The sequence below is a fragment of the Periplaneta americana genome, chromosome 5 (assembly GCF_040183065.1).
Source record: "Periplaneta americana isolate PAMFEO1 chromosome 5, P.americana_PAMFEO1_priV1, whole genome shotgun sequence".
Taxonomy (NCBI): Eukaryota; Metazoa; Arthropoda; class Insecta; order Blattodea; family Blattidae; genus Periplaneta; species Periplaneta americana.
In genome coordinates this window covers 192,832,902-192,850,675 of record NC_091121.1, presented here as the reverse complement: position 1 = coordinate 192,850,675, position 17,774 = coordinate 192,832,902, and the positions used below count along the sequence as shown (strand labels likewise).

Genomic DNA, 17,774 nt, shown 5'->3' with positions numbered 1-17,774 from the left:
CGATTGATCAGTGGAGTGTCTTCTAAAACATGAGGTATGGTGTTTTCCAGGAAGTTTGTGTACGCCTGCCCCGTAAGTCTGTTTACAAGTACATGGGGTCCAACTAATCGATCACCAATGATACCGGCCCACATGTTGAGGGAGAACCGCACTTGGTGATGAGATGGAACAGTTTGGAAATTTGTTATGCCATCTCGTGTGAACTGTGCTTCATCTGTAAATAATACTAAGGCAGGAAAGTTCGGATTTACACCACACTGCTGCAAGAACCACTGACAGAACCTAACTCGTGCAGGGTAATCTGCTGGTGACAGGGCCTGGACACGTTGCAAATGATAAGGATACAATTGACACTCTTTCAACAGTCTCCATACAGTCGTATGAGGAACATTGACTTGCAACGCTACCCTTCGTGTGCTGATAGAAGGAGTCATGTTCACAGCCTCCAGAATCTCCTCCTATACTTCTGGAGTTGTAGATCTTGGTCGTCCCCTTCCCAAACCAGGAGAGTTAAATTTTCCATACTCGCACAGACGGTAATGGAGACGTACAAATATCTTCCGATCTGGACATTGTCGCTGTGGGTACCTCTCCTGGTACAAACGACGAGCCAGCGCAGCAATGCCGTCCGCCTTACCGTACATGAAGTGTATCTGTGCCAGCTCTTGATTTGAATACATGTCGCACAGTCTAACGCCTACACAACACTGAATGTAACCTTCGCCTTGGAATGAACTGTCAGAGTGCCCTCTTAATGTCTCCTTTGACGGCAACGACCTGCGGAAAGAAAAACGTTCTGGTGAATTTCAATGTTGTGAAGGCCATAACTCGGAAATAAAGCATTTCCGGACACATGTTGTAATGAACTATTTTGATTGTCTACATGTGGGAAATACTTACCTGAAATTTTGCCCCATATTTTATAAACGCCCTGTATATGTATATGTATATATATATATATATATATATATATAAATAATTAGTTATTTTATATACAGCTTGGTCACATGTTATTTCCATTGAATCCTCATCACCTTTAAAGTCTGGACAAAATACAGTCATGTGAAACGTAGGACTCTGTAGGACATTCCAATATGATGCACATAGCGAATATATACCATCTTTTTTGGTGGGAAAATTTAAATTCAATGGTAAATACAACATTCCACAAAGAAAAGCACTCCTTGACAACCACTATTTATTACTCATGAAGTACATGCATGTCATATAAATAGTATATTTTCAGTATAACTAATTCCATCTTATTCTAGCTTCCACATCAATTGTCCATATATTGCCAACTTATAGAGAAACATAATATGTCACTAGCACCTTTGCTAGTGGACATACACTGTCATCTAAGCAAGCAAGATCTTGCAGCATTGATGACTTTATCCTCAAAGTCTGTAGTTACACTATGTACATTGCAGTCAGTCATCCAGACTTAAAATGTCCAGTAGCAGACGAAAATCTGGAAATAAAGATATAGAGCTGTCAAAAAACGAAAATTTAATTTCTTCTCTCTGAAATTAAAACTATTTTCAGCACATGCATTCAAAAACAATGCAACTGATTCCCAATTTGAAGGAAATCTCACTTCTAAAGAAATATAAAGGATCTTCCAATAAGAGTGTCATACTTTTAAAATGAAATAAATTGTATAAACGAAAGAGGTTTATCTATTTTATTGTTATTATTTTGAAGTACATTTAATGTCAATACTTATGGGGGAGAACGTCAGTTAAATGGTCGCCATGGCTTCATTGAATTGTGCATATATGGGTCTTCCAATTTTCAATGACAAACATAAAACATAAACCAGGCTCAATTTCATGAATAATGCACGTAATATTGTTCCTTAGGTCATTAACTGTTCCTGGCTTGTTGGCATAAATCCGTTATTTAACATAACCCCATAAGAAGTAATCCAGCAGCGTTAAATCACATGATCTCGGGTGTCAGTTAACAACACCACCATGTGAAATGATGAAGCCTCTGAACTTCTTCCTCAAAAGGTCGGCTGTTTCGTGAGCAGTATGACACGTGGCACCATCTTGCTGAAACGAGATGTTTCTGAGATTCATACCTTCCAATTGAGATCAAAACTAAACCCTTATCATAGCCAGGGCTGGGCAGTATTTGAAATACATGTATTTCAAATACGTATTTGAAATACACTTGTATTTTGTAATTTGTAAGGATTTTCGAAAATGGGCAATTTTGTATTTAAATACATAAAATTGATGTATTTTGTATTTCAAATACTCAAAATACTTTTTTCTTCTTCTTGTTCTTCAAGTTTTGGATTTCGATTTGAAGAATGAATTTTTGTCTTATTTGCCTACCCATTTCAGATATGCTAGCCATACACTTAGTTTTCTTGCCGCAACTGATTTCCTTAATGCCATTAAGAAATCTCCAACAGCATCAAGGATCCATCACCCAACACTTGCTAAATGTTCAGCATTATGGAATGCGTCTAGGAGACTCAAATACTCAGAAATTATATCAGATGTCTTGAAATATTCATTAAAGTTTCCTTGGTCAACTCGATGGAATTCTCTTTATGACTCAGTCTCTCAAATATTGCAATTCAAACATGATATAAACAGTATATGTGAAAAACTGGGATTGCCAACCTTCAAACATGTTGAGTTTCAGTACCTTGAAGAATATTGTGTAGTTCTGAAACCCATTGCTGTAGCCCTTAATTTAATGCAAATGAGAAGATGTGCTATTACGGCCAACTTTTGTTCACATTAATTTTCCTTAAAAACAGATTACATATTCTGTTACCTAGTAATCTACACCATCTATTCCAAATAACTCCAATCCTAATAAGTTCACTTTCATCAAGATTTAAAGTGATGTTTGATCTGATCCCAGAAGAAAATTGAGCTATTTTGGCAGCTTGCTCCACCCATCATTGAAGATGAGATGGCTACCTGACTTTTCCTCACTAAGTGATAAGAAGAGGGCACAGAATATGTGTTGTGAAATCAGCTGAGCAGTTGTCTGCTACATCTTTGGTCAGTTCAGATGATGAAGACAATGAAAACAATTCTTATGTTTTCAACTCAAGTAAAATAGACTTTGAAAAGCAAAAAGAAAAGAACTTGTCTGCTGTGGAGTGTGAGCTCATACAATTCTTCAATGGCAAAGGGACAACCCTGTGCACTCTAGAGAATTACCCAACAGTGAAACAAGCTATTATAAATTATAATACAAGTTTGTGTTCCTCTACGCCTGTAGAAAGACTGTTCTGTTTTGTAGGATTGATTCATTTACAAGCAAGGGGATCCTTATCTTATGAACATTTGAGGAACTGGTTGTTTTCAAAGGAAGCAGTAATTATTCATATGTAGCATAATTTCATTGCTGACTGGGAAAAGGAAGAAGTTCAGTTACAGTGTTTATATAAAACTTCGAGGTAAAATACTTTTAATATTAATATAATATTTTAGATTTTCAGTAATATTCTTATTTCTTTAGGCCTATATATTTTATCGAGTATTTGAAATACAAATGTATTTTGGTTAATTTTTTAAAAGTATTTTGTATTTGTATTTCAAATAGGCCTACAATTATTTGAAGTATTTTGTATTTGTATTTGAAATACTTGGATGTCAGTATTTTGCCCAGCCCTGATCATAGCTCAATATCTTAGCACACTGCACACTTCACTTAATGCGTGGAATATTTGGCAAACAAATGATCCATTTTGATAATAAATGTTAACTATTTCTACACATTGTGGAATGATGTAACGTTCCATGATTGTCAACAACTGTAACCATGGGAAAAATATGATTGCTATAGTTTCTTAAACATGGGAGTTGTCATATGGTTAGGTTATATGACATTAAGATATATTATGTAGAGACAAAGAGGAAGGTAGAAAATAGGAAACATTGGAAAATGCTCGGTTGACAGTGAAAGACCTGCCCTTGGGCAGAAAACTAAGAATGAATGTCATTTTATTACTCACTTATATCTAATTCGCTGTCTTCATTTGTATTGCTGAATTGTCAATGTGAAGTTTTGAAGTGTTATCAACAATAATCTCACTAGAGGTTTTGATTTATCTAGAGAAAATCAAAACTCGAGTGGGATTTAATTGACTATTACACGATTAGAAGAAAGTATATAAAGATTAGAAGTAACGAAGTACTCCAATACAATAAAATATTAATTGACTTACGAAAATACAAAACTGTCTTCAAATTTGTACCATCTCAACATTATAAATATTATGTTAGTAGATGGCAGTAGTGTGTTATGAATAGCTGTTTTATTATCAGTTGTGCCAACTATGGAATCTTCATTGAACTCTGTGGACGATTACTAATCAAGAAGGCTTTGTTGATTCAGTTTCATTTTTTATTAAAACAGTTGCATTCCACTTCATTTATCCCGATCCCAGTAATCAACGTCACTTGACAGATGATTTTCAATAAATCTTAGTATTAAACAATCTCTGATACATGACTATTCATATCATATAGCAGAAGCTATAACATAACCTAAATAATATAAACGAGTGTTAGAAAAGTTTTAATTAGGGATGATGACATAAACAAGAAACGTTTTAATTAACGATGATGAAATAAAAAATAAACATGAATTTTAAAAGAAACAATGATTGAAAGTAGGTACAATTTTCAAATTTGAATGTTTTAGTGATTGGTGGTTCAGTTGATGTTATATTGGACGTGTGCGTAAAAGAAGTGAACTCGGTGATGTATATGGTGTATCCCTGAACATATTCAGGATTTCCGAATGGTGCTCTTCATTTATTTGTAAATAGGGTTTCAGGGAAGATGCATAGCTATGACGAGTGATCTTTATTAATTCTTGTTCTTGAATGCCAATGTGAGTCATATTTGAAAGTGTTGTGCATTGACTGGAGTGGTTTGTAATTTTGTGTTTTTTTTTTTTTTTTTTTGACGTCCAGACCAGTGCAGTTTGAAATGTTGGCAAACAAAGAAACAAATGCTAGGGTAGTGATAAAAATAAACAAATGCTAGGGATGCGATAAAATTAAACAAATGCTAGGGACGCGATAAAATTGTGCGATAAGCAGTCATGATTGGTTGAAAGACGTCCTTTCGTACCGTTTTATTGGTCAAAAGTAGTATGACGTAGTAAAAGTGTAATTGTCATTCGTAAAATTTAAATTGCAATCATTTCGGTATTACATGAATCGATAAATTTTTATAGACAATTGAAATTGGTTAACCCTATCATTCACTGCATCCTCTACAGAGGACAGCAACTTCAATGCCGCTTCATGGACAATAAGTTGTAGAGAGCGAGTGGGCAGTTCATATCTGGAACTCCAGGCTTCGTGCTGTAAAAATGATACTGTGGGCAATTCAAAAAAACTTAAAAGGAGTCAAGAACAAACAATTAGACTTTTCCAAACAACAACACACAGTAATTCGTGACTGAAAGGGTTAAACACATTACCGAAGTTATATCTTATAACGAATTTTAATCTCGGAAAACGTATTATGTGTCTTTCACTTCTTAAATTTTATTATATTGTTAACATGTTTCAGCCTGCTATTGGCCATCTTCAGAACTGGCTGTTGCTGGTCTTGGCGCCTTTTTTTTTGTTTCCTGTGTGGGTGTCTTTGACTCACATTACACTACACAAACACACCCACACATGAAACAAAACAAAAGGCGCCAAGACCAGCAACAGCCAGTTCTGAAGATGGCCAATAGCAGGCTGAAACATGTTAACAAGGTAATAAAATTTAAGAAGACACATAATACGTTTTCCGAAGTGATAGGTATAATGTTAAAAGTTGTGTACTCAAGATGTAGTCTGTATGTAGAATTTTAATGTTGAGCTTTTCAACAATCTTGTGGTCTAATGGTTACGATGAGAGAATACTAAGCAGAAGGTTTCTGTATCAATTCCCGTAACTCCAATATGATAAGAATAATTAATATAGGTCTATATATACTGTGTGAACAGTAATGTCATTAATTTCAAGGGATTATTTCAAACTACACAGTTTTACACAATTTTTGCTCTTTTCGCTTCCTTTTCGAGAGAGAAAAAAAACATTTCAGAGCATATTTTGAGAAAGCTATTGAATTAATTCCCAATATGTTCAGTCAGTTTATGACAGCATTGTATTATGATAATAAATGATTGAAAATTTTAGTTTTGACCTTCAAATGTGCAGATATTTGATCTGAACAATTGTAGCTTTTCGTTCTGAAAATAACTTTTAAAATATTACATTTGTTCGGATCAAATTTCTGCACATTTCCTTATAAGACAAAACTAAAATTCTTTGAAACATTTATTATCATAATACCCTTCTCTCTTAAATTGACTGGACGTATTGGAAATTAAATCAATGGCTTTCCTGAAACACGCTATAAAATGTTTCATATTAAAACAATTTTTACCTCGAAAAGGAAGAAAAGCGAGCAACATTGCACTAAACTTTGTTTGAAATATCTAAAAAAAAATAACCCCCTAAAATTAAAGACATTACTTACGGTTCACTTTGTATATGTGCGAGTGTGTGTTGATAAAAAAAAAAAGAGTGTAATGAAGATAGTAGAGAGTAGTAGGAAGTGAGAAGAAACGGACAAAGAAAGAAGAACAGAGTAGATAAACGAGAAAAGGGAACAGATTTTATTCCACGACAGTTTACTTCCACGAACCCGTAAGACAATTTGGTGATGAAATTAGCACTGAGGTAGGTAATTTAGGTGATTTTGCAAGTCAAAATCGTTGAATTTATAGGGATTTTTTTGTGGAAATGCAGTTTATCGTATATGCAAGCCATAACGAAAGGCTAAACTAACCAAACTTAACCTGTCACAGATTCGTATATGCAAGGTGTATAAGCGGAGTACGCAGGGAACTACCTCAGCGCTAGTTTAGCCAATTGATGTCCTAAACAATTTGCTAAAGTGGACTAAGCTTCTTTCCCTGTACTCTTCATATGTAAAAATCTGACGGCTCCGGTAATGTGCACTCGTGCCGATTGTGCCATTTTTCAGTCATTTTCATTCTCGAAAAACCATGAAATATGGCCACTTTTTAGAGAAAAATAAATTTATCTAACACATTACAAAATTAGCTATGTGCATTTGACACTCGACGCCAGAGATAACACTGTCACTCACATAAAACCAGGGATTATGCATTTAGTAACTAAAACCACAGTCTAGTACATACAGTCACGAAGCTTGAGTTTTGAGGGTGCTAGGAACAATAGACTGTGCAGGTACTATTTCGCATTGTCTGTAATGAGGCGATAGTAGCGATCCTAGTGGTTAGCAACTATCTATGGATGCACATTTATTACGTATTGAGTTTCGTGACTGTATATACTAGACTGTGCTAAAACTATACATTAATACCACACTCACCTCAATACTGTGGCGGGTACAGCGATGCGGCAGCCCGAAAGAAATGGTGTATACGCTCCTGGCGGGGGTACTTGCGCTTAAATAAATATTCCGCAAGGTACCCCACAAAATTTCCATTTCTCACGCCATATTTTGGTCTACTGCTGTGAACTTCCTGCCACGTTCCCTCAACTTTATCTGAGATATCACAAGTTTCCGAGTCCACGAAATTGTAGGTGTGATTAACTGTTAGATTGACATAACCCTCCTCCTGTAAACAGTTGTATGCCTTCCAACAGTCACTAATAATCGTGGTTCCTGGACGGATTTTTTCCTTTACTACCGCGAGTAAAGTGGCACTGTCTCTTTGCGCGACGGACACAAGGAAACACTTGCCCGTATCACGCTCTATTCCACCCAAAACCCAATGGCCTTCTATTATATGAGAAGAGTTTTTACTTTTTCCAAATTTCGCTTCATGTATTTCAACAGTAAGACCTTCTCCCCCTATTACTTCACTGTCTTGCTGAATGGAATAGATGAAGACCTCCCTGCAACAACTATACCAATTCACAACACTACTGTCAGACATGCGGAGCTCCTCCTTCACTAGTGTGTGTCGTGGAGGTTTCAGATGCAGGAGGAAAGAGACAAATCTAAATACCGTTAGCATAGGTAAGTTGCAATTGCCAAAAAATGTGCCTTTCTTTCCCGACACGGTAAAACAACACTTCATAGGAGCTTTCTTTCCTTTGCGTATGTACTTTCCGCACTGGAATCGCATTGAACCCCTAACCAATTTCAGAGGTCCTTCGCACCTGCCACACAAAGTTGAGTCCTTAATCACTCCGTGTTCTATCATAAAATCCATTGCTTCCTCGTCATTCTTCTTCTCTAAACACTCACACAAGCTCATGTTACATCCAGAGCACGCCATGTCTGCGAGTAAAAAGTGAGTAACTTTTTCACTTCACTTCAATTTCTTTATCGATTCACTATCAGCTCTACTAACCGGTGTTAGCGTCCCTTCTCATTGTTTGAATGCAAAGTCTGACGTGAGTCTAATTTAATTAAGTATGTTAACATTAAATAAGTTAAATTCCGTTGAATATTCTTACTTTCTTGAAAATTAAAACGCATTACCTCCAATTCAGTGTCGCCAATTAGTCAGAAGTAAGTTTCCCTATAGAGGTATGAAAATTTCCTATATGAGCCAAAATATTACCCCGGCCACCACCGCTCGAATCACGAAAGGCTCGCGCCGGTTTCACAGAGGCTATGAGATGATTAACTGCGCATGAGCGGATATATCATGCATTGCCACCGCGATTCTCTACTGCATTTATGTGCGTGACTACTATAAGCCTCTCCTCTCAGTCGACGTCAGGCCAGTCACTTTTTACCCATTACGAATCAGCTATGGCCATGTAATACAAGAGAGTTAATCATCTCACAGCCTCCATGAAACTGGCGCGAGCCTTTCGTATTTAAAGCGCGTCCGCCATATGAAACTAGCGCGAGCCTTTCGTTGTTCACATTTACAAACCACATCACTTGAAATTACAGTGGCGGTTCCTCGGGGGAGGGAAGGGAGGAACGTCCTCCTCACATTTTTCTTATTTTGAAAGTAAATACCAAATGAAATAAATGCCTTGAAATTCGAGTTAGATTCGATAATTTTTAAGTTCACAGCTATAAGAAAACCTCGGTTGATCGAGTTTTACTCATGTGCTGCTAGAAAACTGTGAGAAGGATGCGAGATTGTTTGTGTGGAGGAAAGTCAATCCATTCCTCCTTTACTGCAGTTAACACACATAGACAACAGCGCGCTGGCAGCCAGAGAAAGAAGCAGAGTTTTAAAGCAAGTAAATGAATGGATAGGGAGGAGATCTTCCTATGAATCAGCGTATGGGCGGGAAATAGAAACCGACTCGTCGTGCAGCAAGCTCGCTACCGCTGCCATTTAACGATGCTGCATTCAACCAGACTATAACACATCTAGGAGGAGGCACAATAAAAACAGTTTTAACGCAAAGCTGTGAAAGACACCATATAAACGTTTTTTTAAATTATAAATAAAATATATTCATTGCACTATACAGGGTGTATCAAAAATACGTGTACAAACTTCAGGCATGGGTTCCTTACACCAAAAGAAGGAAAAAAGTTCATATGAACATATGCCCCATAATCCTTTGTTTCCCCGTTATTCATTTATTACTAAAAGTTTGCGTCCAACGGCCTTCGAGGTCCAACCTCAAAACTTCATTTCTTTATGCACTCATTCATAGAAGGCTGTGACTCGTTGTATCAGAAATGGATTGCAGATGGCGAAGTGTTGCCATGGAGACTTGTTTACATGTGTCATTTGTCATTAGTCTGTCTTCAACGTTGCAATTGTGAACGTGGAGTGAGTTAACGTATTTCGTTCAACCATGGCAGGACGATATTCATTTCGTGAGCAGGCTGACATCATTTTTATGTATGGTCGCGCGATTGGTAATGGACGCGAGGGTGTATGGCTGTATCAGATGGCGTTTCTAGACCGAAGACAACCGAATCATCAAACCTTTGTTGCTGTGTATCGTTGCGTTGCTGAGACAGGAACCGTTGCACCACAGACTGGTGATCGAGGAAGACCAAGAGTTGTTCGTACGCTGAACCTCGAAGAAGACATTTTACACTGTGTCGAAGACGATCCAGGTATCAGTACAAGACAATTGGCTGTGGCAACTGGTACATCACACAGTACAGCATGGAGGGTACTTCACGAGCAGCTCTTGTATCCGTATCATTTGCAACGTGTGCAGGGCCTTTCGCCTGCCGATTACCCACCACGGGAGAACTTTTGCCGATGGTTTGTAGCACAAATAGCCAGTCCATTATTTGTCTCATCAGTTTTGTCTAAGACGAGGCAACGTTTTGGAGAGATGGAATTACCAATTTCCACAATGAACACGTATGGGCAGATCGTAATCCTCGTGCTGTATTTCAGGCTAGACATCAGCAACAATTTAGGATTAATGTGTGGGCTGGAATTGTAGGTGACTGTCTGGTAGGTCAATACGTTCTATCAGCACGTCTTACAGGTGCTATCTACAGGGACTTTATCCAAAACACTCTTCCAGAATTACTGCACGAAGATGTGCCTCTGAACATAAGACAAAATATGTGGTTCATGCATGATGGGGCTCCAGCACATTTTAGTCGCCTTGTTCGAGATACACTGACTGATGTCTACCATGACATATGGATAGGCAGAGGAGGACCAGTTCAATGGCCAGCACGTTCTCCCGACCTCATCCTTTGGATTTTTATCTTTGGGGGCACCTTAAACAATTGGTTTATGGAGCAGACATCCTGGATCATGAAACTCTTCATCGACGTGTCATGGAAGCTTGCGAAATCATTCGACATCATCCCGGAGTATTTGAAAGGGTGTGACAGTCCATGATTCGACGAGTGCATGCATGTCTAGAAGCAAGAGGAGGACATTTCGAGCATTGGTTATGAGTTTTGTGTGTTGCATTTTATGAGTGTAGCAATGTGTTGAACAGTTCCTAACGGGGAAACAAAGGATTATGGGACATATGTTCATATGAACTTTTTTCCTTCTTTTGGTGTAAGGAACCCATGCCTGAAGTTTGTACACGTATTTTTGATACACCCTGTATATAAGCTATGTTCATGGTTTGAAACTTTCGAGGATATCTGAAAGTTGAAGTTGGATTTATATAAAACAAAGAGGAAGTAGTTCTAAGTTAGTATCGCAGATCTTTTTGGCCTCTGAAATTCACTTCCATTCATTGTATACTAGACAGGACAATAGCCGAGTTGTCAGTTTTGTACAAATATATTTGAAATTGAAGGTACTGCGAACTACATCATTTTTAACATAAAAAAATTAATCGGCCACCAGAAGCTTTGAACAATAATGGTAGTATGACTTTATAAGAACTGATATTCTTCAAAAGCATGTGATACTGAACTTGTAAAATGTACATGTGGCAACACAGACTACGTGGATGGGTGCAGTGTTCTCACTTTCCTAACAGATTATTATTTTCTCATTCCCATTTCCGTAAAACGGTTCCGGTGACGTGTTAGTAGCTGGTCTCTTCCAACATGTGTGATGCTGTAGTGTGCGTGAAAAATGCTGCGAGGTTGTGAATTTCCTTGTAATTGTTCATTTGTGCAATTATTCAACAATGAATGGAAGTGAAAACATATTATATTTTGGAAACTTTAGGAAACTCAGTTTACAAAAACAGATTATTGCTATACAAAAGGAAGGCCAACTCTAACAATACCTGGTCTTACATGTATGCTAATTTGTAGCTTCTTTCTTTCAAGAAAGTGTCATTTTGCGCTGTTAACTTCTTTCCTCCTCTTAAGAAATATGCAGGAGCCGCCACTGCTTGAAAACCACAATTCACTTTACCTGAAAGTCGGATTTGCATAATATATATGTCACTGTAGATATGTTAACAGAAAACCACAATTCAAGTAACACAAAGTTTGTGTGTACTCAAAATTGGGTTTCTGATACCTTGTCAGCCCACTTGAGTTGTGTGGATATAAATGGAAAATTTGGGACCCAGGAACACAACACGGGTGTAGTTCCTGGGTAGCTTAGTCGGTAGAGCATTCGTGTGCTAAGTGAAGAGTCCCAGAACAATTCTCCCTTGAAATTATTCATGAAATAAGCACATCAAATCTCATTTCACAAACTAATGAAGTACTACAAGGAGATCTGATGAGTCCAAGTCTATTCAACATAGCCACAGCAGACATCAGTAGAATCACCCATCAACTACAGGGTGTTCATTTCAAAGTGTGTCATGACGTCACTGTTGTTGGGTCACCGATTTGAAGCGAGTTTCAGCTTATATGTTAGAGAAGTTGCCTATTATTTAAGGCGTTCTTCAATCTGAACTTGAGAACGTGTACGGTATAACTTGAACATCGTAGCAATAGATGGCGGTCTGTACGGTCTGTGTGCTACCATAACCTCTTTCGAACTGTGTTTTGCGCAGGCAAGTCGTACGCAGGGTATTTGTTATCATTGGTTGCGTACGGTAACATTCCACAACACAAATCAAATGCTCCGTGTCCATGTTGACCGTCGAAGTTAATGTCAACAAATACGTAAGTAATCGTCTTAACCCTCTCCCCATATCCCGACAGTACGTATTTCCAAACAGTTCACATTCCTGCCACTACCGGCGTTACCGTACGTATCGGTACGTACTCTTCAGAATGAACGCCGTACTTGCTAGGCAACTTCTCTGCCTCTTAGATTATACACCTGAGCTGCGGAAGTGTAGGAAGATTGAATTTACTAGGCTCATCAGCTAGCCACATGACAGCATACAGCGAGCCATGACACACTTTAAACTGAACACCCAGTAGAGTCTCATTACTAATGTATGCAGACGATATGGTGTTACGATCACATGTAGCTAGTGACAGGCTGTGAGATGATAACTGCGCATGCGCGGACTTAGTTAATAAAAACCTAAACTAACCTTTTTATATGCAAGATGTGTAACCGGAGCACGAAGGGAACTTCTTGATTTGATCTGGAATGTGCACGCGAAAATAAATCCAGGAAAGGATCACAAGGTTAATGCATGAGAGCCAGTGTTTTTGTTCCCAATGACTGCTCCTTGATCTGCTGTCACATTCACAGAGGAAATATGAAAACTTCGTACACCCAGTCTTACTTACTCACTGGCTTTTAAGGAACCCGGAGGTTCATTGCCGCCCTCACATAAGCCCGCCATTGGTCCCTATCCTGAGCAAGATTAATCCAGGCTCTACCATCATATCCCACCTCCCTCAAATCCATTTTAATATTATCTTCCCATCTACGTCTCGGCCTCCCCAAAGGTCTTTTACCCTCCAGCCTCCCAACTAACACTCTATATGCATTTCTGGATCCGCCCATACGTGCTACATGCCCTGTCCATCTCAAACGTCTGGATTTAATGTTCCTAATTATGTCAGGTGACGAATACAATGCGTGCAGCTCTGCATTGTGTAACTTTCTCCATTCTCCTGTAACTTCATTCCTCTTAGCCCCAAATATTTTTCTAAGAACCTTATTCTCAAACATCCTTAATCTCTGTTCCTCTCTCAAAGTGAGAGTCCAAGTTTCACAACCATAAAGAACCGGTAATATAACTGTTTTATAAATTCTAACTTTCAGACTTTTTGACAGCAGACTAGATGACAAAAGCTTTCTAGCATCCTAGGCAGGATGTCTTAGACCATGACACCATGGCGCAGGACTTATGATAAACCTTGAATTTTATGGTAAGTCTGAGACAACATAAATAAAATAGCAGTACTGCAAAAATGTTACGACATATTAATATAGAATGACGACAATGATAAAGCAATAACAGCTGAAATAGTGCGAATTACAGATATATTTATGTAGTAAAATCCCCTTTATTTCAGGTTAAAATAAAATAACGTATCTAAAATAATGTAAATAAATTATTAAAAAAAAAAGTTAACTTCAGGTTCGAACCTGGGTCCAATTACACCACAGCCTTTCACTTTACCAATACACTAAAGAGAACTACGTCGTACAAATTGTTGTATTAGGTGTTATGAATGCTTTCATGTTTTTTGCCTATTATGCATAATTTTAAACAAAAATGTGTTTTGTGCCTTATAGAGGAAATATATTCATGTAACCTGACATAATCGATCAAAGATTGTTCCTCGTATTACGTAATCTTTAATTAATATTATTTTATTTAATATTTCAGCAGCAATATGGCCGCACTTCTGATTTGTCATTGGATGACATTCAACTTACATTTGTGCGAGATCGTGCGTATTTGCTTGTTTTCCGCACAGAACCAATATGCGGTAAGTGTGAAATACCACATTCAGTATTCCCAACGTAACACACATAACAATTTCCCTCTTCTTACCGCTTAAGCGCGACATTCATTTTACTGCTTTAGGCTTTTAACATATTATTTTTAGAGACGTTTAACATAGTAATAATTATAAATTGGAAACTTACCACTGCAATTTCACCTAAATTGCAATGTTAATTATTGTTTTTAAATATTTGCAAAAATTAAGTAAAGTCTACTACTCCACGAAACTTATTTCATTCCTGATACAAGTAACATTAAGGAAGCTGTGAAAAAATCAACAAGATTCCAGATGCCGATGTTATTACTGCAATATGTTATATAAATAATATTGTTAAAATATTAAAATGAAAAATAAATCATTACATAACCTTACCGTTTGTTTTAAGTTCGCATTTATAGACTGGGGGAAAAAAAAGACAGACGTAGGCCTATATCACGGCCTGCTGGAGTATAGTAAACACAGAAAACATTTTATAGCAACAATGTTGAAGAAAGATATTTTGGTGTTCCAAAGTTGCCGTCATTAAACAGAAACCAACATGGAGATTTCATTGCAACTAATTAGAAATTCGTGTTTCAGGTATGTAATAAACGATCTTCGCACAAAATAATGTACGATACACGAGCAGTATGTTTGTTTTCATGTTCTCGGAAATTAAAAAAGCTCAACTACGTTTCGCTTTTTCAATCTTTTCCTCGACCATGAAAACGTCAACATACCGCTCTTGTAACATACATTACTATTCTTTGGGTTTGTTGAAGCTAGACCTTGGCAATGTCGAATCAGTGCCATCTTGTGTTTGTTCATTTTAACGTTAATCGTAATCAAATACACGGAACTTGTATTTGTTAAACTTCAACAAACTTCACCGTAACAAAATGTAACACAAACGAACGGTGATCATAATCTCAGCCTAAGAGATTCTTTCACATATCTTGATCTAATGTTCTGAACAAATTGCTTCTGAATCCTATGAACATAAGGCAAAATAAACTTGCCTTTGGTCGTTGTTTAAACTCTATGGGTGTTATGCACAATGGTTCAATTAACAGACATACCGTCGACCGGGTATACTTTACACAAGGGGGGTAACTTTAAACATTTCTAGAAAAATGGTTTATAACAGTTTTAATAATGCCACACACTTCAGTCTACCACACATATGTGCTCTTGTCACATAGAATCAGTTCCACGGAGTTGCTACACTTTGTCTGTAATGTGCTGCCTTCTAAACAAGTTTCTATAAATGTGTAAAGTTACCCCCCTTGTGTAAAGTATACCCGGTTGACGGTACTGCTACGATATTGTCCAAAAAAGAAAACGGAAGAAGAGACATACTGACTTAGTCTAAACAAACCAACATTATAATACAAATATTATTCACAATAGGTATTAACAACAATATTAACTTTTAAAATATATAGTTGTATTTCGAAATGAAAACTGTAACAGTATAAAATAACGTAATTAAAATAAATACCAACAAAAGCATATATATATTGTATATTTTGTATGCAATTCAACACTTAAATGAGTGTTTTTGTGTTATCTCATTTCTTTTTTCAAAAACGGATGTGAAAAAAATTTGAAGAAAACAGATTATATTTTATAATTAAATGGATGATGTAAAAAGGGCATACCAATACAAACATATGCTATGTCAAATTTCAAAATCAGAACATAAGGATTATTGCAAATAAAAATAATTGCAAAATTCTTTGCATTTAAACTTCAAATGCAATATACCAAAATTAACACAATATGTGAAAACATTTCTTCCGAAATTCTATATATTCCATTGAGAGGGGGAAAAAAAAAAAGAGCACATACAATTTTCTTTTCCCAAACAAATCATTCAGACTTCTCTTTACAAATGATAAAGTTTCGTAGGGTGAATGTTGAAGTATATTCTTCTTTCAGACGAAGACAACAAATGATCTCAGGCTGGTAACAGTGAACACACGTGGAACACAATGAATCAAGTGTTAATTACGGGTACATGTAACACACATTAGACATCTATATTACTTTGGTCCTTGAAAGATTAACAGATCAGAAATTAGACGTAACATGCATTTCCTTCCAGTATTTTACATCACAATGTTTCAATCATACTTAGCATATCAGAAATATGTTAGAAGAAAATTAAGACTGCCTTAAAAATGTCAAACATAATATACATTAATAACTTCAAAGCCTGCAATAGCATTTCTTGGATTCAACCAGGGGCGGCTTTTGGGGCAGTGCCAGTGTGCCATGGCATCACCAATGAAAGAAACAAAAAATAATATCCTAAAAAGCAGTTGTAATAGTTTATACATTTTATTCGTGTTTCATCTGAACAAGCGTGTGCACAGATTGGGACGCACTCTTGCAGTGTTTTTCCGAATGTTGGAGCCAGTTCGGTATGGCACTTCCTACATCCATATAATGCTGTACAAAAGGCTACTGATTCTAGTTTATATGCATTTCTTATGGCAGACTTTGAGCCGAATTTAATTTGACTCAGTAGTTAATATTCCGCCCGCTAGAGCGCAGTAATGCAGAAATTTCGCTAGATGGCAGGGTTGTTGGAGACGTTAGGTAAGGAACCATCAAGCGCAGATTTGCACGAAAACACAAGTTAAAGTTCCGCGCCAAATCTTAATGTAATGTTACCAATTCAAAGCTAATGTACACAACTTGAATTTGGATGTGTAAATTATTATCCATTCAACTATATTGAATGCAGAGACAGTCAGTCATGGTTCGCTTTAGAAAGATAAATATTTTTTTCATCTTATGTAACACTATTTGTTAATTTTGTGTAATATTTGTTTTATTTTGCGGCAACTAAATATCGCTACTCTGTTGCTAGTATTGATGCTTTTGTTAACGATACATGGGATCTGTGCAGGACATGAACATGTCTTATTCAGGCCGCTGCCTTGGCTTCGTTGACTTGTTTAAGTAAGTGCAAACGTGTTCATTTATTATAAATAAATATATATATATCATTGTTCATCTCGTGTATTTTTCCGGTAATTTTACTAGTTATAAAAGTTATTTATATTTGACTTAACCATACTGTGAAAGATTTGCATTATCTATATTTGTAAATTTCGTTATTAGTTTCGGAAATGTTTCTTTTTTCCTAATATATCACATCACATTATATTGTACATGTTTATTGTATTCAGGACCCTTGTGGTCACTCAAATTCTTTGAGCTGATGTCTATAATTTAGAAATTTATTTTAACTGTTACTAGGTGCATTATTAACTGCACACCTGGTAAAATAGCTGGTTTAATTAATGTGTTTTATATAACATAATGTAAACGTGAGCTATGATTATCATCTTTCACTAGGGTTATTTGCGTGCAACCTTTTTCATTTTTGGCACCACGATCAGACTGCCTCACCGGCCGCCACTGGATTCAACACAAATAAGTCGTTACATTAAGTAGAAATATCCAGGATTCGAGTGAATGTTAAAAAGGGAAAAAAT

The 17,774-nt window shown here is 36.8% G+C and overlaps 1 protein-coding gene across 1 annotated transcript; it reads right to left on the bottom strand.

Moving 5' to 3' along the window:
* Positions 1-1,181: 1,181 nt before the first annotated feature.
* On the bottom strand, positions 1,182-8,624 carry LOC138700383 (uncharacterized). Its single transcript, XM_069826972.1, has 2 exons — positions 7,405-8,624; positions 1,182-1,471 (listed from the first exon to the last, which is right to left on the bottom strand). Exon 1 carries the CDS (start codon positions 8,318-8,320, stop codon positions 7,406-7,408), a length of 915 nt encoding a protein of 304 aa, XP_069683073.1. The 5' UTR covers positions 8,321-8,624; the 3' UTR covers positions 1,182-1,471; position 7,405.
* Between the last annotated feature and the right edge of the window lie 9,150 nt (positions 8,625-17,774).

Excerpts from the sequence above, each read along its gene's own strand:
- LOC138700383 (XM_069826972.1), bottom strand. The coding sequence starts at position 8,320 with ATGGCGTGCTCTGGATGTAACATGAGCTTGTGTGAGTGTTTAGAGAAG.